This window comes from Musca domestica, unplaced genomic scaffold (genome assembly GCF_030504385.1).
Source record: "Musca domestica strain aabys unplaced genomic scaffold, Musca_domestica.polishedcontigs.V.1.1 37, whole genome shotgun sequence".
In the NCBI taxonomy this organism is placed as follows: Eukaryota; Metazoa; Arthropoda; class Insecta; order Diptera; family Muscidae; genus Musca; species Musca domestica.
In genome coordinates, this window is record NW_026712321.1 from 2,314,320 (window position 1) to 2,332,183 (window position 17,864).

At 31.5% G+C, this 17,864-nt stretch overlaps 1 protein-coding gene across 6 annotated transcripts in view; it reads left to right on the forward strand.

The window, feature by feature from the left end:
* The window catches only part of LOC101897367 (uncharacterized), a 69,422-nt gene extending 52,691 nt beyond the window's left edge, over positions 1 to 16,731 (forward strand). For 3 of the 6 annotated variants that reach the window (XM_059126269.1, XM_059126270.1, XM_059126271.1), the window contains exons 9-10: positions 1,836 to 4,428; positions 12,054 to 16,731. In XM_059126269.1, coding sequence (XP_058982252.1) covers positions 1,836 to 4,428; positions 12,054 to 13,710 — 4,250 coding nt within the window. In that variant the 3' untranslated portion in view covers positions 13,711 to 16,731. Of the gene's footprint in view, positions 1 to 1,835; positions 4,429 to 7,254; positions 7,724 to 10,186; positions 10,331 to 12,053 lie in introns of those variants that run through there. The other 3 variants (XM_059126273.1, XM_059126274.1, XM_059126272.1) reach the window with 3 other exon arrangements.
* Positions 16,732 to 17,864: the final 1,133 nt, after the last annotated feature.

Consider the following 17,864-nt stretch of genomic DNA (forward strand, 5'->3'; position numbering starts at 1 on the left):
TTATTATTATTTCTCTTCATTTAAAATAGATGTGATTTTACTTTGCAAACAAAAATACGATATAAAAAGTTAAGCCTAAAAGCAGCCGGATATTTTTTTGAAATCAAAAGACATTCTTCGTTTTCCGAAGACAAGCAAGCAATGCAGTGTATAATTGGAGAAATACATATTTATTTTCAACTCTGTAACAATTTTCTTCTTATAAAATGCACAAAATTTAAAAAAAAAAATCCCCTAGAAAAAATTACTAATGTTTATAAGACAAAAGGAAATAAATTTCTTTACTTGCATCAACTCAACACAAGAGATGTTTATTATTGTATTTTCAAACACGTTTATATCATGGGAGTTGTAAAACAATATTTTTGTTAATATAATATATTCAAAACAAAGGCCTTTATTCTTTGTTATTTTTATTATTTCTAATTTTTAAGTTATTATTTTTTGTAGTTTTATCTAACAAAATTTATTTATTATTTTTTTATTATTATTATTTTAAATAAAAATAATATTTATTTCCTACAAATTGTGTAAACAAACGTTGTGTATATGAAATTTATTATTTGTAGTATTTTTTTTTTTTTAATCTTTATTTTTATTTAGTTGAAATTGTTTAGATTAGATAAAGAAAGGACCCATCTATTTTCCGATAATATACAAGAAATACACAAGAAATTGTGACATTTGCCATACACCAAAATTGAAGAATGACCCTCAATTACCGTTTCTTGTTACTCACAAAGGCAGAGACTGAGCATAGTTGAAGGCGCCACAAAACAAAATAAGTTAGTTGGCGCCAAATGTCAGTAACTGAGAGTGTCACTTTCTCATGGTCCTCTCTTTCTCATTGATCTAAATAACAATTGTTTTCACATTTTCTTTTCTTTTTAAATTGTAATCCATTTGTTTAATTTCATTTTAATAAATTAGTACAAGAAAACAAAAGAAGCAACCAAACTTTGTAGACAACTCGGTAGTCAGATGCGAGGAAGTTTCATGGATAAGTGTGAAGGGGGAAGTGTGAAGAGAAAATGGAGAAGAAACATTCATGAAGACTTATGAAATACCTTAGGACTGTTTCAACGATAAATATTCGTAGAAGAAAAGCGACATTTTTGGAAGAAAGGGAGGGAGCAAGAAATGAAAAATGACCAGAACTCAGTTTTTCAAATATGGAAGGATAAATATTAATTTTTTTTTTTTTGGTTGAAGAAGAAGGGTGAAGTAAAAATGGAGAAGAAACATTCATGCATCATCTTATGAACTTACTTAGGGCTGATTCAATGACTAAAATTAATAGAGGTAAATCGAAATTTGTGGAAGAGAAGTGGGAAAGAAAATCAAAAATATTTCTTAGTCGTTGTTATTTTTGACCAGAACCTCTAAACCATAATACAACACAAAAATGGTAAAAATTGAGTTTGAGGAGTGACAATTTTATATTTATTTCATGAAATTGTTTTTCTTCCTGCAGACTGGCTCCCAAGTGAAGACCCAAAAATTGTAAGGAAAGAAGAATTGAGGTTCTGGGCCTCTAAAAACACTCCATTTGTTATTTTATGAAATCCCCCTTAGCTGTCTACCGAGTTGGTTTAGCTGTTTTATTTCTTTTTTTTTCATTTTTTTTAAATTAGAAAAACAACAACAACACCTGAATTTTTTCCAACAAATTATTTTTCCAATATTAATTTTTATATTTATTCCGTTTTTTTCTCCTTGGTTTTTTGCGCAAAAACAAACAAACAAAAAAAAAAATATGAACCAATATATTTTTTCCAATTAATTTCGCAAAAACACATTTAATTTTTAAAATAAACGAATTTTTAAAAATTAAGACAATGTGGTCACCACTATTAGTTCATCTCCACTGCTGCTCACAACAACTGCCCCAGCAACAACAACAACATCATCAGCATCAACTGCGCCCACGGCCACGTCCAGTGCATCACCGCAACATCATGCTGTCTCCAACTCGGCGATAACAACAAACATCAGTGAATTGCCAGGCTCGGAGGCGCATGCTCCACAATATCACTATATAACGACGACGACTGCTCCCGGCCCAGCATCCAATGGCAGCCAACATCATCAACAGCAGCATCATCCCTCTAGCACACCCACAACAACCATTGTCTACGAACCGTATGACGCTGAGGGCGGCAGCTCCTCGGATATGGGCGGAGCTGGAGGTAATGGTGTGACGGGGGGCAGTACCATTATAAAATTTGAGGGTAGTGAATATGAGGTGATCAAAAGTGAAATCAATGATAATCATCATCATATTATACAACAAAACAATGGCCAGCAACAACAGCAGCAGCAACATCATCAACAACAGGAGGTGATTATAAAGTATGAAGATCAAAGTCTGGATGATGATAGCTATGAGGAGTTCCAAAGCATTGCCTCGCCACAAAAGGATCAACAAAACGGCGGTGGGGTTACCTATCAGACCATTACCCATCATGACAAGGAAAACAATCAAATTATTACCGAAACCATTGTCATCCCGGCCCCGGGGAATAATAATAATAACAATAACAACAACAATAATAATAATGCCAACAATCCGGTGGTCCTATCCACCAGCAAGCAGAAACGCAAACGCAAGACTCGCTCCGTTTGTGCCGATGAACAGGGGGAATATTTGGAAAAAATGTCTGTACGTGGCCTGGACATCCAGCGCTATGAACACATCATCGATGGTGTCTCATATTGTTTGGTCTGTGCCAAAAATGATGTCTACAAAACGTTCAAGAATAAATACAGTTTCCAAAGGCATGCCTACCTCTTCCACGAGGGTGATAATCGCAAGATATTTGCCTGTCCCATATGCAATAAGGAGTTTTCGCGGCCGGATAAAATGAAAATGCACAAAAAGGATAAGCATGGTGATATGCCTGTGCCGGAGACTCCCAATGGCACACCGGTGAAAAATAATGCTGCCGATACACCACCACCGGCCAAAAGGGCCAGAAATAGTACGGGCAGGACACCGAGGGCCCGTAAACCGCGCAACAGTCTGGCCAATACCATTGATATGGCAGTGCCCAGTAAAGATGATGCTGTGAAGAAGCGATTGGCTCAAATCGATAGTGTTTTGGATGAGGTACAAAATGCCGATTCGAATCACTCAAATGGTGGCGGTGGTGGTGGCGGCGGCATTCATATACAAGAGAACACCATCATACAGCCGGCAAGTCAACAGCAAACCAACGCTCATCAGCCCCAGCAACAGCAATCTCAGCAATTACCTCCCCTGGAATTTAGTGGCATGATTTTACCCGGTGGTGCCCAATTGGCCTTGGCCAACCCAGGTGCCACCTCCAGCCTAATGCAGCCGCAGGCACAAAGAGTTCTCGCCACACAACCTGCTCCTCAGACTCATTCGCCGGGTACCACAACCCTTATCTATTCGAATCAAATCGATTTGCAACAGGCCTTGCTGCAGCAACAACTGCATGGTCAGAGTATTATGATACAAGATCAGGCAGGAAATTTGGTGCCGCTGCAATCCTTGCAGACACTGGATGGTGGCCAGACAATTTATACCACAGCGCCGGCGCCAGCAGCTGCCCCAGCTCAGGCCACGGCTAGGCAACAAATCATACAAACCCAAGGGAATCAGCAAACTCTACTAACCACCGCCCCACATCCAGCAACGGCGGCGACGACACACATTAAAGTGGAACCAGCCGGTGCCCAGAATAACAACAACTCGAGCACGGCCAATTCCAATAGCAACACCACTAGTCACAGCAACACATCGAGTCAGCAATCAAACCAACCACAACAGCAACGCTATGAACTGGAGAATGTCACCTATCTATCATCCGCATCGGCTGCCACCCCAACAACAGTACCCGCCACAATACCCGAGCAACATGTCATTGGTACGGTGCAAAGTTATCAAATTCTGACACCAGATGGTCTGCAAAGCTATCAGGCGGCAGCCACGAAATTGGAACATAATGAATTGGAATTGAGTCCCTATACCATGGCCACGACAACGCCCCACTATACGTTTAGCAGTCATTTGACATCCAGTGCTGATCCCTCACTACACCCGCAACATCATCAATCTGCCAACAGCAGCAACAACAACAGCATACATCATCAAACACATCATGGCAACACAACACAGCAACATCATCACCACCACCATCCTCAGCAGCAGCAGCAGCCGCAACACCTGCAACATCATCAAACGGCGGCGACACATCACCACACCCTGCCCTCCTTATCGGCACCGCCACACCATCATCATCAATTTATGGAATTGAAAAATGATTTGTTGATAAAGAGCGCCGATGCCTATTCCCTGGATGCGGCCACATCAATGTATCATCTGCCGTTCTCACCCACCTCCATGATCAATGCGGTCAGTGATGTGAATTCCTCATCGCTATTGGAAACCAAAGAAATTAGGTAATGAAACTGAAACATAAATATTAGTTAGAAACTAAAACCAAACAACAACCACTCCTCCGTTTGAGCCTGCCTGCCTCTGTGTGTCTTGTTTTACCTCCAGCTGGACAAACGCGAGTGAGCCGTAAAGCAAAAGTAGAAGCATCTTTAAATTTGTTGAACTCCAGTTTAAGCTGCCTGCCTGTGTAATCTTGTAGCGTTTTGAATAATTCAAAATATCGTATATCGAAACTTCCATTATTTTTGTTGGTAGTTGCCCGGATTTTTGTAGAGTTGAAAATGTTGGCTTAAAGTTATTATAATTATTTTTTTTTATTTTGTATTTTAGTATTTATTTGTTGTAATTCATTTATTTTTAAGTTTTGAATATGTAATTTTTCTAGTTTGGAATATTATTTTTTTTTTTTTTTTGTAAACACCACTTTTTACTTAAAAAATGTTTGGAGATCTTGGTAAGCCCCAGTATGAGATTTATTCCTGCATAACCTCAAAAAGATATTTTTGTAGATCATTTCAATAATAGCCTTAGATGAAATATAGAACCATTTACGCAATTTTAAAGTGGAGCCCAGAAAATTGGCAACATAACCTCAAAAAAATTGAAAAATATTTTCTAAGGGAAATTCTCACTTTTTTACAAAACTCTCTTCATTTATGGAACTTTTGCGAAATGTACACCATTTTAGAGCAAAATGCAAAAAATTATTCGCAATTCTAAACAAAAAAAGTCCAAAAAAAGCCATAACCTCAAAAAAAAATTGTTTTTAATAGGAATTATTAATTTTTGTACAAAATTCTATTCATTTCTATTAATATTCACTTCTATATCTTCCAGTTTAACTCTAGAATGAATAATTATTCGATTTTCGAGTAAAAATTCAACATAACCTCAAAAAAGTTTGTTCAACTTTTTTTTGCAAAAATGTCCATTTTTCTTAAAAACTTACTTATTATAGGCTATTAATGAAATATATTACATTTTATAATAAAATGCAAACAAATTTCAAATTTTTTCCCCAAAAGAGGTAACATAACCTCAAAAATTGAAAAGTTTTTTTTATAGAAATAAACAGTTTTTGTATGAAATGCTAATCAGTATTGACAATGTTTAACATTTTCATCCTTGAATTTAAAAAAAATGTAGATTTTTTTAGAAAATTAAGCAAAAGTCCAAAATAGATAACATAATCTACAAAAAATCAAAACGTTTTTTACAGAAATTATTACTTTTTGTATGAAATGCTAATCAGTAGTAATAATGTTTAAAATTTTCCTCCTTGAATTAAAAAAAATTAGAATTTTTTAAGAAAACTAAACATAACCTCAAAAAAATTTGAAAAAAATGTTCGTAAAAAAATTTCAACTCTTCCCAAAACTATACCTCAATATAGACAAAATAGTAAAATGTTTTACAAATTTTCGCAATTTTCCTGCAAAAGGCCAAAATAGGTAAAATAACCTAAAAAATTGGAAATGTTTTTTTCTACAGAAATAATCAGTTTTTGTATAAAATGCTAATCAGTAGTAACAGTGTTTAACATTTTCATTCTTAAAAAAAACCAAAATTTAGAGTTTCAAAAAAAAAAAAAAAACAACATAACCTCAAGAAAGTTTGCTATTTTTTACAAAAATACCGAATTTTCATAAAAATTTACTATTTATAGTACCAATAGTAAGATTTATATATACAAATATACTTATATATAGACCAAATTGTTTAATATTTTACATTTCATAGTAAAATGCAAACAAATTTCATAATTTCCCCACAAAAGACCAAATGAGGTGACATAACCTCAATATTTCAAATAGCTTTTTTTTATAGAAATTATAGATTTTTGTATGAAATTTTTTAAGTTGTGACAGTGTTTTACATTTTCATCTTCAAATGAAGCAAAATTTTGAGTTTTCAAAAAAAAAAAATTAACATAACCTCAAAAAAGTTTACATTTTTTTTACAAAAATTCCTAATTTTCATAAAAATTTATTATTTATAGGACCAATAGTGAAATTTATTCCATTTTAGAGTAAAATGTGAACAAATTTCACAATTTTAAGCAGTAAAAGTCAAAATTGGTAACATAACCTCAAAAAAAAAGTTTTTTTTTTTAGAAAAAATCTCCATAATTTTGAAGCAAATGTTAGCAAAGATCTCTAAACACTTTTTAAGCAAACTTTTTTAATGTAATTTAGTATTGAATTTATTATTATTTTTTTAAATTGTATTCAATATGTAATGTAAAATCTTGTGTACTTATTAAACATTTGCAAAATGAAAACTACATAAAAGATGTATTGTTATTGTTGCTGCTACTTTACCAAACGATACTACTTTGTATTCTCTATTAAATTGTTTAAAACTATTTGCCAATACAACATTCTCTTGCTCTTACACTACACCTCGAAATGCAAGTCTGCAAAAGAACTTAATTGAGTAATTTGTATTATTTTTTTTAGTTTCCATGTATTTTTACTTAAGTTTTTGTATTTATATAGTTTTTTTTTTATTTCTCATTTTTTTTTTTTGTAAAATTTTGTGCATTTTATTTGAAAAAAAATTAGAGTATTTTTTTCATGGGAAACCCCTGAAGTAAAACATTTGCTATGTTTGCCTTTTTTTAAATATTTTTTGAAATACTTTTTACTTTATCTTTTTTAAGCAATTTTTTTTTCTTTTTTAAATATTCAATTCATATGATTTTAATTTATGTTTTTTTTTTTCTTTTCTTTTTTTATATCCTTTTCATTTTGTCCACACACACACAAAATATTCACATTACCATCCACAAAAAAAAAAAACAATAACAAAAACGAAAAATAAAATAGTTACGATATCAACGAAGCCGTGCTGTTAGCCCTCTAAAAACGGTAATGGTGAAAGCGATTTTTCAGGCACATCCAAAAGCCTAGGGAACACTTCTCACCTCATCTAAAGGCATAGTTCAAACTATGGCCCCAATAGAGCTATTCTTTGTTTATATAGTTTTCAATTTTGAAGGCCATAAAACGCGGTTCGCATTTCAACACTTTGTAAAATAACACCTAACAACATCACAACTACCACCAACATCATCATCATCACAACGTCATCAATCATCGTCAGCATATGATCATCATCACCAGCAGGGCTACTAAAAATGTTTTGTATTCTTTATGATGAGAGGTCAGTCTCCCCCACAAAATCCTCATCCTCCTCATCTGAGAGAAATCAAGAAAAATCTTTGTTATTTTTGTTTTCTGTTGTAAAAAACACAAAACAAAATTTAATATTTTTAATCACTAATAATAAAATTCTCAAGGTATGTGGATTTTTTGTTTGTTTTATTTTTTTAAGTTATTTTTTTTTACTTTTATTTTTTATTGATAATTTTTTTATGTTTATACAATAGTTCAATAATTTGTATTAATTCATTGCCAACCTTAAACGGATGATTATTTCTCATAAAAATGGATTGTTTTTAGAAAAATGTGAAATTTAAAAAAAAAATGGAAAAGAAAAATTACATTTTTTCATAAAATTTTGAATTTGTTCTCAATTGATCAGCACACAAATATAGATAGATTCATAGATTTCTATATTTTAAACTTAAAAAGGGTAAAATATTTCAACCTAACCTCAAAATCGAAAAAATTAAGATTTCTCGCCATAGTCCTTTCTATATGGAAATTAAGCATAAAATCTTTAATAACAATAACATTTGGTCCATCATTTTATCTATTTTATTCGAAAAAAATGTGAAAAACAGGGGAATTTTACCCTAACCTCAAAAAAAATTTTTTTTGATATATCTTGAAAATAAACTCAAAATTTATAAAGTATTAAAATTAACTTCTTGATTTCATCGATTTTAATCGAAAAAATGGAGGGAAAAGATAAAATTTCACCCTAACCTCAAAAATTGTTTTTTTTCAAGATTTCATGTCAAATTCGATATTTTCTTGAAAATAAACTCAAAATTTATAAACTAATAAAATTTACTTCTTGATTTAATCGATTTTAATCGAAAAAATGGAGAAAAAGATAAAATTTCACCCTAACCCCAAAAAACATTTTTTCAAGATTTCATATCAAATTCGATACTTTCTTGAAATTAAACTCAAAATTTATTAAATAGTAAAAATAACTTCTCGATTTTATCGATTATAATCAAAAAATGAAAAAAAAATCTTATATATTAACTTAATATTTTCAAGATTTCATGTCAAATTCCATATTTTTTTGAAATTAAGCCTTAATTCAAAAAATAATAAAATTTTATCCATTTCAATCGAAAAATGAAAAATTATGTGAACAAATTCTGATATTTCACCTTAACCTCACAATTTTTTTTTCAAAATTTCCATACTTTCTTGAAAATAAACTTAAAGTTTATAAAATAAAAAATGAGCTTCTTGATTTTATCAATTTTAATCAAAAAATGAGGTAAAGCATTTGATATTTCACCCTAACCTCAAAAAATTCTGGCCTTTCTTGAAATTAACCCCCAATTCATAAAAGAATAAAATTAAACCCATAATTTAATCTATTTTAATCAAAAAAATATAATAAAATTTCACCCTAACCTCAAAAAAATATTATCAAAATTTCATGTCAAAGTCCATTCTTTCTGGAAATTAGGACCAAATCATAAAAAATAATATCTATCTATTTTTAATCGAAAAAAAAATGGGAATTATTTTTTAACCTTTCACCCTAACCTCAAAAAATATCAATATCAATATCAAAGTCCTTTCTTTCTTAAAATTAAACCAAAATTTATAAAATAATCTTAATCTTCTTAAATTTTCTATTTTAATCGAAGAAATAAAAAAAATACTTTTCACCCTAACCTAAAATAAAAAAAATATTCTTTGTCTATTCCTAAAATAAAATGAAATAAATCCCATAAAATAATAACATTTTGTACTCAATTTTGTCTATTTCAATTGAAAAAATGGGAATATTTTTTACATTTCACCCTAACCTCAAAAAAAAATTAAATTTCATGCCAAAGTCAATTATTTCTTTAAATTTTAAACCCAAATTTAAAGAATATTCCAATTTACTACCCCATTTTACATCTTTTTATATTTCAAATATTGAAATGGAGATTATTTTTAATTTGTCAACATAACCTCAAAATATGAAATTTTAAAAAAATTTATCTAAATCCACGTTTTTTTTGTTAAATGAAGTTAACATTTATTAAATAGAGCTATTTCATGATAACTTTCCATACGCTAATTGGTTTTTAGTGGGGCATAATATCAATAATATGACCTAACAATTAAAATCAAAATTTTATTATTTTTCTATTCTTAGTATTTTAATATTTATAATCTCTAAAAATCCGAAAAACAAGGAAATTAAAAAATGAATTAATACAAATATTGAACTTTTTATTATTATTTTTTTTTATTAAATTCCTTTTTTATGGTATATCACATCATCCTCATCAAGTTGTATGTTCCAATTATTTTTTAAGTATTTGTATTTAATTTTTTTAAATTATTTATATTTTTATTTATTTATTTTACTTCCAAATCCAGTATTAAGGTACTAGACACTAGCATTTGTTTAAAACCTTTTTATTACGAAAAGACCAATTCTAATCAAATTGTCCAATTTTTTTCTTTCTTTTTATCTGGTTTATTTTCATGTTTCGTTTTGCATTATGTATTATTTATGCGTGTGTGTTGCCTACAATTTGGCACACGATTGGAAAACCAACCTCATCAATATCCAAATTATTGCTCGTTGAAACAAAACCTCATATAGGTTTTTCTAAAAACCCACAACACTACCACACAAGTAATAATCACACAACCCACAACAACTCCAACAAGAACCAACAAGATCATCATCAACATGAATTTGTAAAGCCTTTAGAAAAGCCTATGCCCAAAAATGGATCAGGATCCAAAGTATCATCAGGACTAGCATCACCATCATCAGCATCATCATCACCACCAACAAAAAATACACATAACACAGACACACAAATATTCCCAACATCATCAACAACAACAACAACAACATCCTCACCATTATCAGTAGTATTGCCAAAAACAGCAACAACATCCTTGTCATCGTCATCAACAGCATCTACAACAAATCTCAATAATTATCCCTTATTATTGGATAATTTAAATAAAAGTAGTAGCAACAATAATGATAAATCCAAAGAAACATCCACAACTGCAACAACGACGACAACAATCATTGACGAAGCCAAAATTTTCTATGAAGAAGTTTTGGCCAAACAGGCAATGGCAGCAGCACAGGCCCGTCTCTACAATGAGAGTAAAAAGCAAATAACCTTGGGCTTTGGCGATAAATTTACTGATTTTGTTATGAATGAATTCGTAGGTGTCCCCCAAATCTATGTTTTTTAAATGTTTACTTTTAATGTGTATTGAATTACTAAAACCCTAACAATATTTGTAAACTAACTACTTAAAAAGGCCCAATCTACTAACTTCTTCTTTTTTTAATCAATAATCAAAAAATGTTGCATATTTTTAGGCGTACTCAATTAATACTTATCAAAAGCAACTTGTCATTTTTAATTTGAATAAATGTTACATTTGTGAATTAAATATTAAAAGGTTTAAGGTGACAATACATAAAACGCTTTGTTGACTGGCTTAAATCATCGGCTGGTTTCTTCGTAGAGGAACAAAGGAGTTTTAGGTTGACTTAGATCGATTTTGACCCTTCGCTCCTTTGTTCTTTTCTGAAGAAGCCAGCCAATGACTTAAGCCAGTCAACAAAGCGTTATATGTATTCTCACCTTTATTTAAAGATAGTCCCATGGCAGAAGAATACAGGTAGATGCATCAACGTTCGTGAACATTTAAATGTCAACCTTTTTAAAATGTTTTTTTTTTTTTTCAAAAATAAATAGATTTTTATACATTGTCTTATACAACACCAATCGGAGATTGTTATAATTTGCATTTTACAAAATTTTTTATAAATTACAGTAATTTTTCATTCAACATTTTCAATTTCAAAATCGGTTTGACAGTTTATAGTCCCAGCACTCGTGTCGATGCGACTTCCGGTATTTTTCTACCATGGATATATAGTTGTTATAGTTGATTTTTAGCTAAAACTCCAACTTCTTTAAGAAGGACATACGCGGTTTTGATTCGGTAAAAGTATTATTTTCTATAATTAAAAGAAAATAGTTGTATTTTTTTTCGCCCTAACCTCAAAAACTGTCTGGGAATTTAACTTATGAAACCCCTGTTTTAGAGCCCCCAGCTAGCAGTAAATATATTTATCCAAATATAATGTTGACTTTTATATATAGAATATGCCCTAAAAAACTAGTTTTTCCCACATAACCTCAAATAATACTATTAAACTCTATATCCTTCAAATATATTAAAAACTGTTTTAGAATCCTTTTTTAGCAATAATTGTAGTTATTTTGAAATAATACTCATGTCTATACATAAATTATGAACATCTAATTTCCCAAAAAAAAAAAATTCAAACTAACCTAAAAATTTTTTTTCTAAAATTTATGATTGGGCCATGTTATTGTAATTTTCTACTTTTATTTTTTCAATTAAAATAATTCCAATAATAATCTTTTAATAATTTTCCTTTCCTCTCTCCTCCCATGCGTAAACAGCACGAGCAGCAATCAGCAGTCCCGATCACTGGCAACGGCAATAGGCAACGTCATTACCACAAACCCGCTAATGATAAACAACAGCAACAACATAAAAGTTATCAAAACAATAACAACAGCAGCGGCGGCGGCATCGGGGGCAACATCTCTCAAAATAGGCCACAAATCGCCGATTATAATCAACAGCGGTATGAAAAAGATCTCAACGACACCTTCATCAATTGTCCACAGCAATGGCAACAACCTACCTACCAGCAATTCCCAACAGCCACCGGTGCAAATTTTGTTGACACGCAAAATTGGCAGCTGCAACGCAACTTCAGCAGCAACTCAACTCTTAACAGCAACGAATCAGCTCAATTCCCACAATACTACTTCCCAAATAACAACATCGCAGCAACAACAAACAATACAACATCAACAATTCAGCCAATTGCCCCAGAATACAATCATAACCTCAACTAAAACGGGAGGTGTTATTCAAAGGCATTCCACCTTGCCAGCAAGCTCATCTTCCTCCACCACCTCCACGATAATTATTAAAAGCCAAAATGATACGGATGATGAAACCTATGATACTAATACCCCCTTAAATCAAGGCATACCCTTGTCTCAACTTATAACCACAGAGGAAATTATCAAGAAATTCCGCATACCCAAGGGCATTGCCTTGACACCCAAATTTGCCCATGATTTGTCAAGTGCGGGTGGTGGCGGTGGTGGGGTGAATGCCAATGAAATAGCCATGGAATCACATAACTTATCCCAACTACCCACCACCCTAATCTCGCCACCCCTAACATCCACCGATGAGGGGGATAATTCCTCGGCCCTGGTGGAATATGTTGAGGAAATCTATGACGATGTAGAGGCTGAGGGTACCGTCGAGGAATTGGAAGAAATTCAAGAATTTCAAGAACAAGAAATGCTTGAAGAAGATCTCGAAGAAGATCCTACAACGACAGGAGCTGTTATCAGTGTGGTCCATGCCCAAGAAGTCGAAGAAGAAGAAGAAGTAGAAGATGGCGGCGAGCAAATAATGCATGAAATTGAAGAGCATGAACTGATTGAAGAAGTTGAATCCACAGATCATCAGGACTTGCTAATGTCCGGGGAGCCGGATGATTTTATGGAAAATCCACAATCTACTAGTAGAATTCTTCTGACATCTTCCCCAGTACCGCAATCTACAACAATCTCAACAAACAATCAAACGCCCACACAAATAATACAAGCTGTACAACCCAATGGCACGGTGACTTGCTTTCAATTGCCGGCGAATACCATACTGTTGCAATCGCCTCAGGGAGCATTGTTGGCCACCACAGCTCCACATCCAACCAAGCCAGGTCATCAACAAATTGTGGCCATACAGAGTTTAAGTAACCAACTAAATGCTGTCTCCGTACAGCCACCACCCACACCGGCAACCACAACGGTTATCCTAACAGCAGATGGTACAGCCATACCGCTGGTAAATAACAACAGTCAGAACAATAGTAGTAGTGGTAGTAGTAATGGAGGAGCCAACTCTAATGTCACTTCAAGTAACAGTCTAAATCTTGCTCAATCCTCCCCACAAACGGCTGGTAGTAACACCTCCAATGAGACAACAGCAGCATTGCTTAAGGCCCAACAACAACAGATATTGGCGTAGGGTTTACTAAATGGCGGCGGCCAATTTGCACGATTTTTTACAAATCCTCCCTCGACAATATTGCCGACAACTTATTTCTTTTAAAAATAGCATTTTTGATTTTTTAAGTAAAATCATTGAATTCATTAACGGTGGCCGTGCATCTTTGCCGTGCTCTCCTTTTCTTTTCTCTCTCCATTTCCTCTTTTTGGTCAACTTTTTATTGAAAATCCTCCAAAAACTGCTTTTAAATAAAATATAATTAATGGGAATTCAACAAAAAAAATTCCTCTTGATTATATTTTTCAAGGTTTTTTTTTTCAATAAACATTTCATCAAAAAAGAAACAACCCAAACTATTTCCTTTCTCTCTGCAAACCAAAGAAAAAATCGTTCCATTTGGCCGCCAAAAAAAAATAATCTTAAACCACACAGGGCTGTATCACAACATAAAAAAAAGAAAAACAAAGTTATATTGTACAATATCGAAAAATATCAGTTAAACTGATACTATTTTTATTGTAAAAAAACCCAAAAATTTATATAAACAAAAAAAACATCCCTGCAAAAAGAAGTCTGAGCCTCCTCCACAAAACCACAAAAAAGTAATACAAAAATTGCTTGTCAGCAGCAATTAACATTAGATCTAATTTGTTGATGATGTATTGCACTTGGATGCTACAAAATGTTGTATTTGTTTTCAAAAAAAAAAATGTTCTTTAAAAAGTGAGGTTATGTTCATTTAGTTAGTTTTGGAAATGTCAATTGTTGGCAAAAATTGGTGTGATTGTTAGTTCGATTTTGGAATATGTCATGCCAAGAGGATAAATGGAATTCGAAAATGTGAGGTTAGGATAAATTTAGGTTATGAACATAAAAGTGAGGTTAAAAACGTATTATTTCTTTTTTGGAAATTCTTCATCATTTCGCAGACCTTTTTTACTAAAATTCCTTGAATATGTCATGTCAAGAGGACAAATGGAATTCCAAAATGTGAGGTTAGAATACATTTAGATTATGAACATAAAAGTGAGGTTAGAAAAGTTCTATTTTTTTGGAAATTCAATCAACAATAGTTTTTGAAAAGATTAAATGATTTAAGAAGTTTAAATTTTCCTAAATTGAAATAATTATTTTTTCTTTTAAATATTTTTATTGTAAAAAATACAAAAATTTGGTTATAACTCAAGATTTAAAAATTATTAAAAAACTTTTTTCAAAAAATATATTTTTTTTCAAAATTCACTTTTTTTTAGAATGAATAGAATTACTTTATTTCCTGTGTAAAACATAGAAAAAATTATTTTTTTTTATTTAGTTCTTAAAATGTGAATATTTTAAAGCCAATTAAGTTTTCCATGAAATTCTTTGCAAAAGTTTGAGGTTTTTTGTTTCCTCCTTAACCTCACTTTTTTTCTTCTCAGAAAAAGATCTCTGTAAGCCATAGTTACATTGAACTAAATCTATTTAGATTTGAGGTATGCATCAATCGGGCATAATTTTATTTAATTTAAAGGGAAAAAATCCCATATTGTATTCAAATATTCAAAAACTTCACTTTTTTAAAAATAACAGATTCTAACTAAAATAGGGATTTTTACTGATGATGACCTCAAAATTGTATATTTTTCATTTATTAAAATTTAAATTCGTATGAATTCCTCTATCCATCTACTTCTGCACGATTCGAATACAAAACACAAAATGTAGCCGACTGTGGTAAAAATGCAAAAAAGTAAATTAAAAAATGTTGGTGTTATTCCCCCCTTGCCCAAAAAAATGTCTAGCGTGTTATAAAACAAAAAAAAAAACATAAGTTTTTTTCTTTGTAAACAAACAATTGTTTCTATTTTGTAAAACAAAATGATCTTCACAACTAAAACTATAAGAAAAGTAAAACCCAACAGCGCCGTACGGGAACAAGCCGCCCACAAAAAGTTAGGATTTTGATTTTGCGGACTTGTTCCGTCAAATCTTATAGGCTGTATAAAAACAAAAATGCATCTACATTGATGTTGTGTTTCTTTCATTTTTGTATCTGTATAAATAATTTTTCAAAACATTACAAAACAATTTTTTATATATAATTTATATAAAAATGAAAATTATGTTATTTAAAAAAAGATAATTGTATTTTTAGTTAGCCTCCAAATTTATGTAAGCAAAACAAACAAACCCCCTCCTTAAGCATTCTATTCACATTACTACCTAGAAGATATTTTTTTATTATTATTAACCATTTAAAACTTAGTTATAAAATTTAGTTTTTAATTTTTAAACATTTATGTTAGCATTAAACCTCCCTCCCCCAAACAAAGCAAAACAAACAAACCACCCATATATTTAATAATTAGATATATTTCTTCTTCTTTTTCGTGTTTTAATCATTAAAAAAGAAAACAAACGTTAAATTTAAGACATAATTATGTTATTATTATATACAAAAAATTACAACCAAATTTTTATGGCGCAGTTTTTTGTTTCTTTCTTTTTTTGTTTCAATTTTCATTTATTGTAATATATTAAACTTTTTTTGTTTTCTCCCTTTTTTATTTATTTTTAAATGTTCCGCCCCTCCCTACTCTCTTTATTGTCTCTTTATTATAAATAATATTTACATATTTTATTGCAAATTACATACGAATAAAAAAAGAAATATTAAAAATAAAATACCTATAACTACTTATACTATTTAACTAAGTTATTGCAAACAAAATAAAAAAAACAAGAACTATTATAACAAAGAAAACTAATATATAAACTAAAAATCATTATTATTATTACTACATACATACTTATAGTATATATCATATTTTACATTATGATATAATTTTATTATTTTCGTTTGGAAGACAAAAAAATAATATAACAAAATAAGAGAAACCCCCCCTAAAACAAGATTTACCACTTAATTATAAAAACAAAAAAAAAATAAAACAAAAATAATTTCTAATTCTAAGAGCAAAACAAACAAACCAAGCAACGTATTTCATAAATGAAATTAAAAAATAAAGAAAAAATTTAAAAAAAAGTAAAACAAAATGTTTTTTTATTTGTTGTATGGACTTATGGTGGGAGGGTGGTAAATGACGTAGTTTTCTTAAGAGAAAATGAAGAGAAACAACAAATAGTTTGTTATCCACGAAGAGAAACTATCATAGTGTCCATAGCCACTTTAATTTTTTGGAAGAATAACCGATGGTTCCGGGTAAGATAAAACAAACTGCAACAAAGTCAAAGGCAATATTTTCTACAATTTTTTTTTTTTTAAATTTTATTGAATGAAAGCAAAAAATTTCGGACATAGCATCAAATCTTAGAATAAAGATGCAAGTACATAAAAAGCTTTAAGTCATGCCCAGGCATATTAATGTCAAATTATAATTATAATATCTCAAATTATAATATGGAATAGGACGGCAGGATTTTAGCGCGGCTCTGTAATCCCTTTATGGAATGTCACAAAATATGCCTAGCCATGACTTCAAGTTTCTTATGTACTGACAGCCTAAGTTTAGATTTGTTCGAAATATGGCCTTTAAATGGCCAATGAAACCATCACACGCTGCCCGAATGTAACTCTGCGGTATTTTGGCCCATTCCCGGCGAAGCGCTTGCTTGAGGTAATCGACACTTTGGTATTTTTTGTAGTGCCACACTTGCTTTCCAAAATACTCCAGACACAATAGTCCAACGGATTGGTATCCGGAGATTTTGGTGGCCATTTTCCGCTGGAAATGAAGCGAGGAACCTCATTTTGTAACCATTCTTAGGTGGTGCGTGCTGAGTGCGATGGTGTTGAGTCCTGTGGGAATGTCCAAGGTCAGCGGCCATTCCCTCTTTTCGATGGAGGTATGACAGTAATATCCAATTTTACATCAGAGGGGGGCGAATCGTTCAGAAAACCAAAGGGAATACTTACCTGACTGAACCCAGGGTTTTGGGGTTTTTCATGGGAAGCGGACAAATGTTCGTTTTGTACCACTTAGTTGTCCCAATATGCAAATTATGTCCGCTGTCCTGCTCGAGGTCGACGCAATTTTCGAAGTAATTTGGTTTCGTATTGGTTCTGTGTTTTTTATTGTTCTCCATGCAATATCAGCACGGTGGAGGTGACGGGATCAGCCATAGCATAACCTCCATAGTATTTTAAGGCCGCTTGACTATCGAAAAAT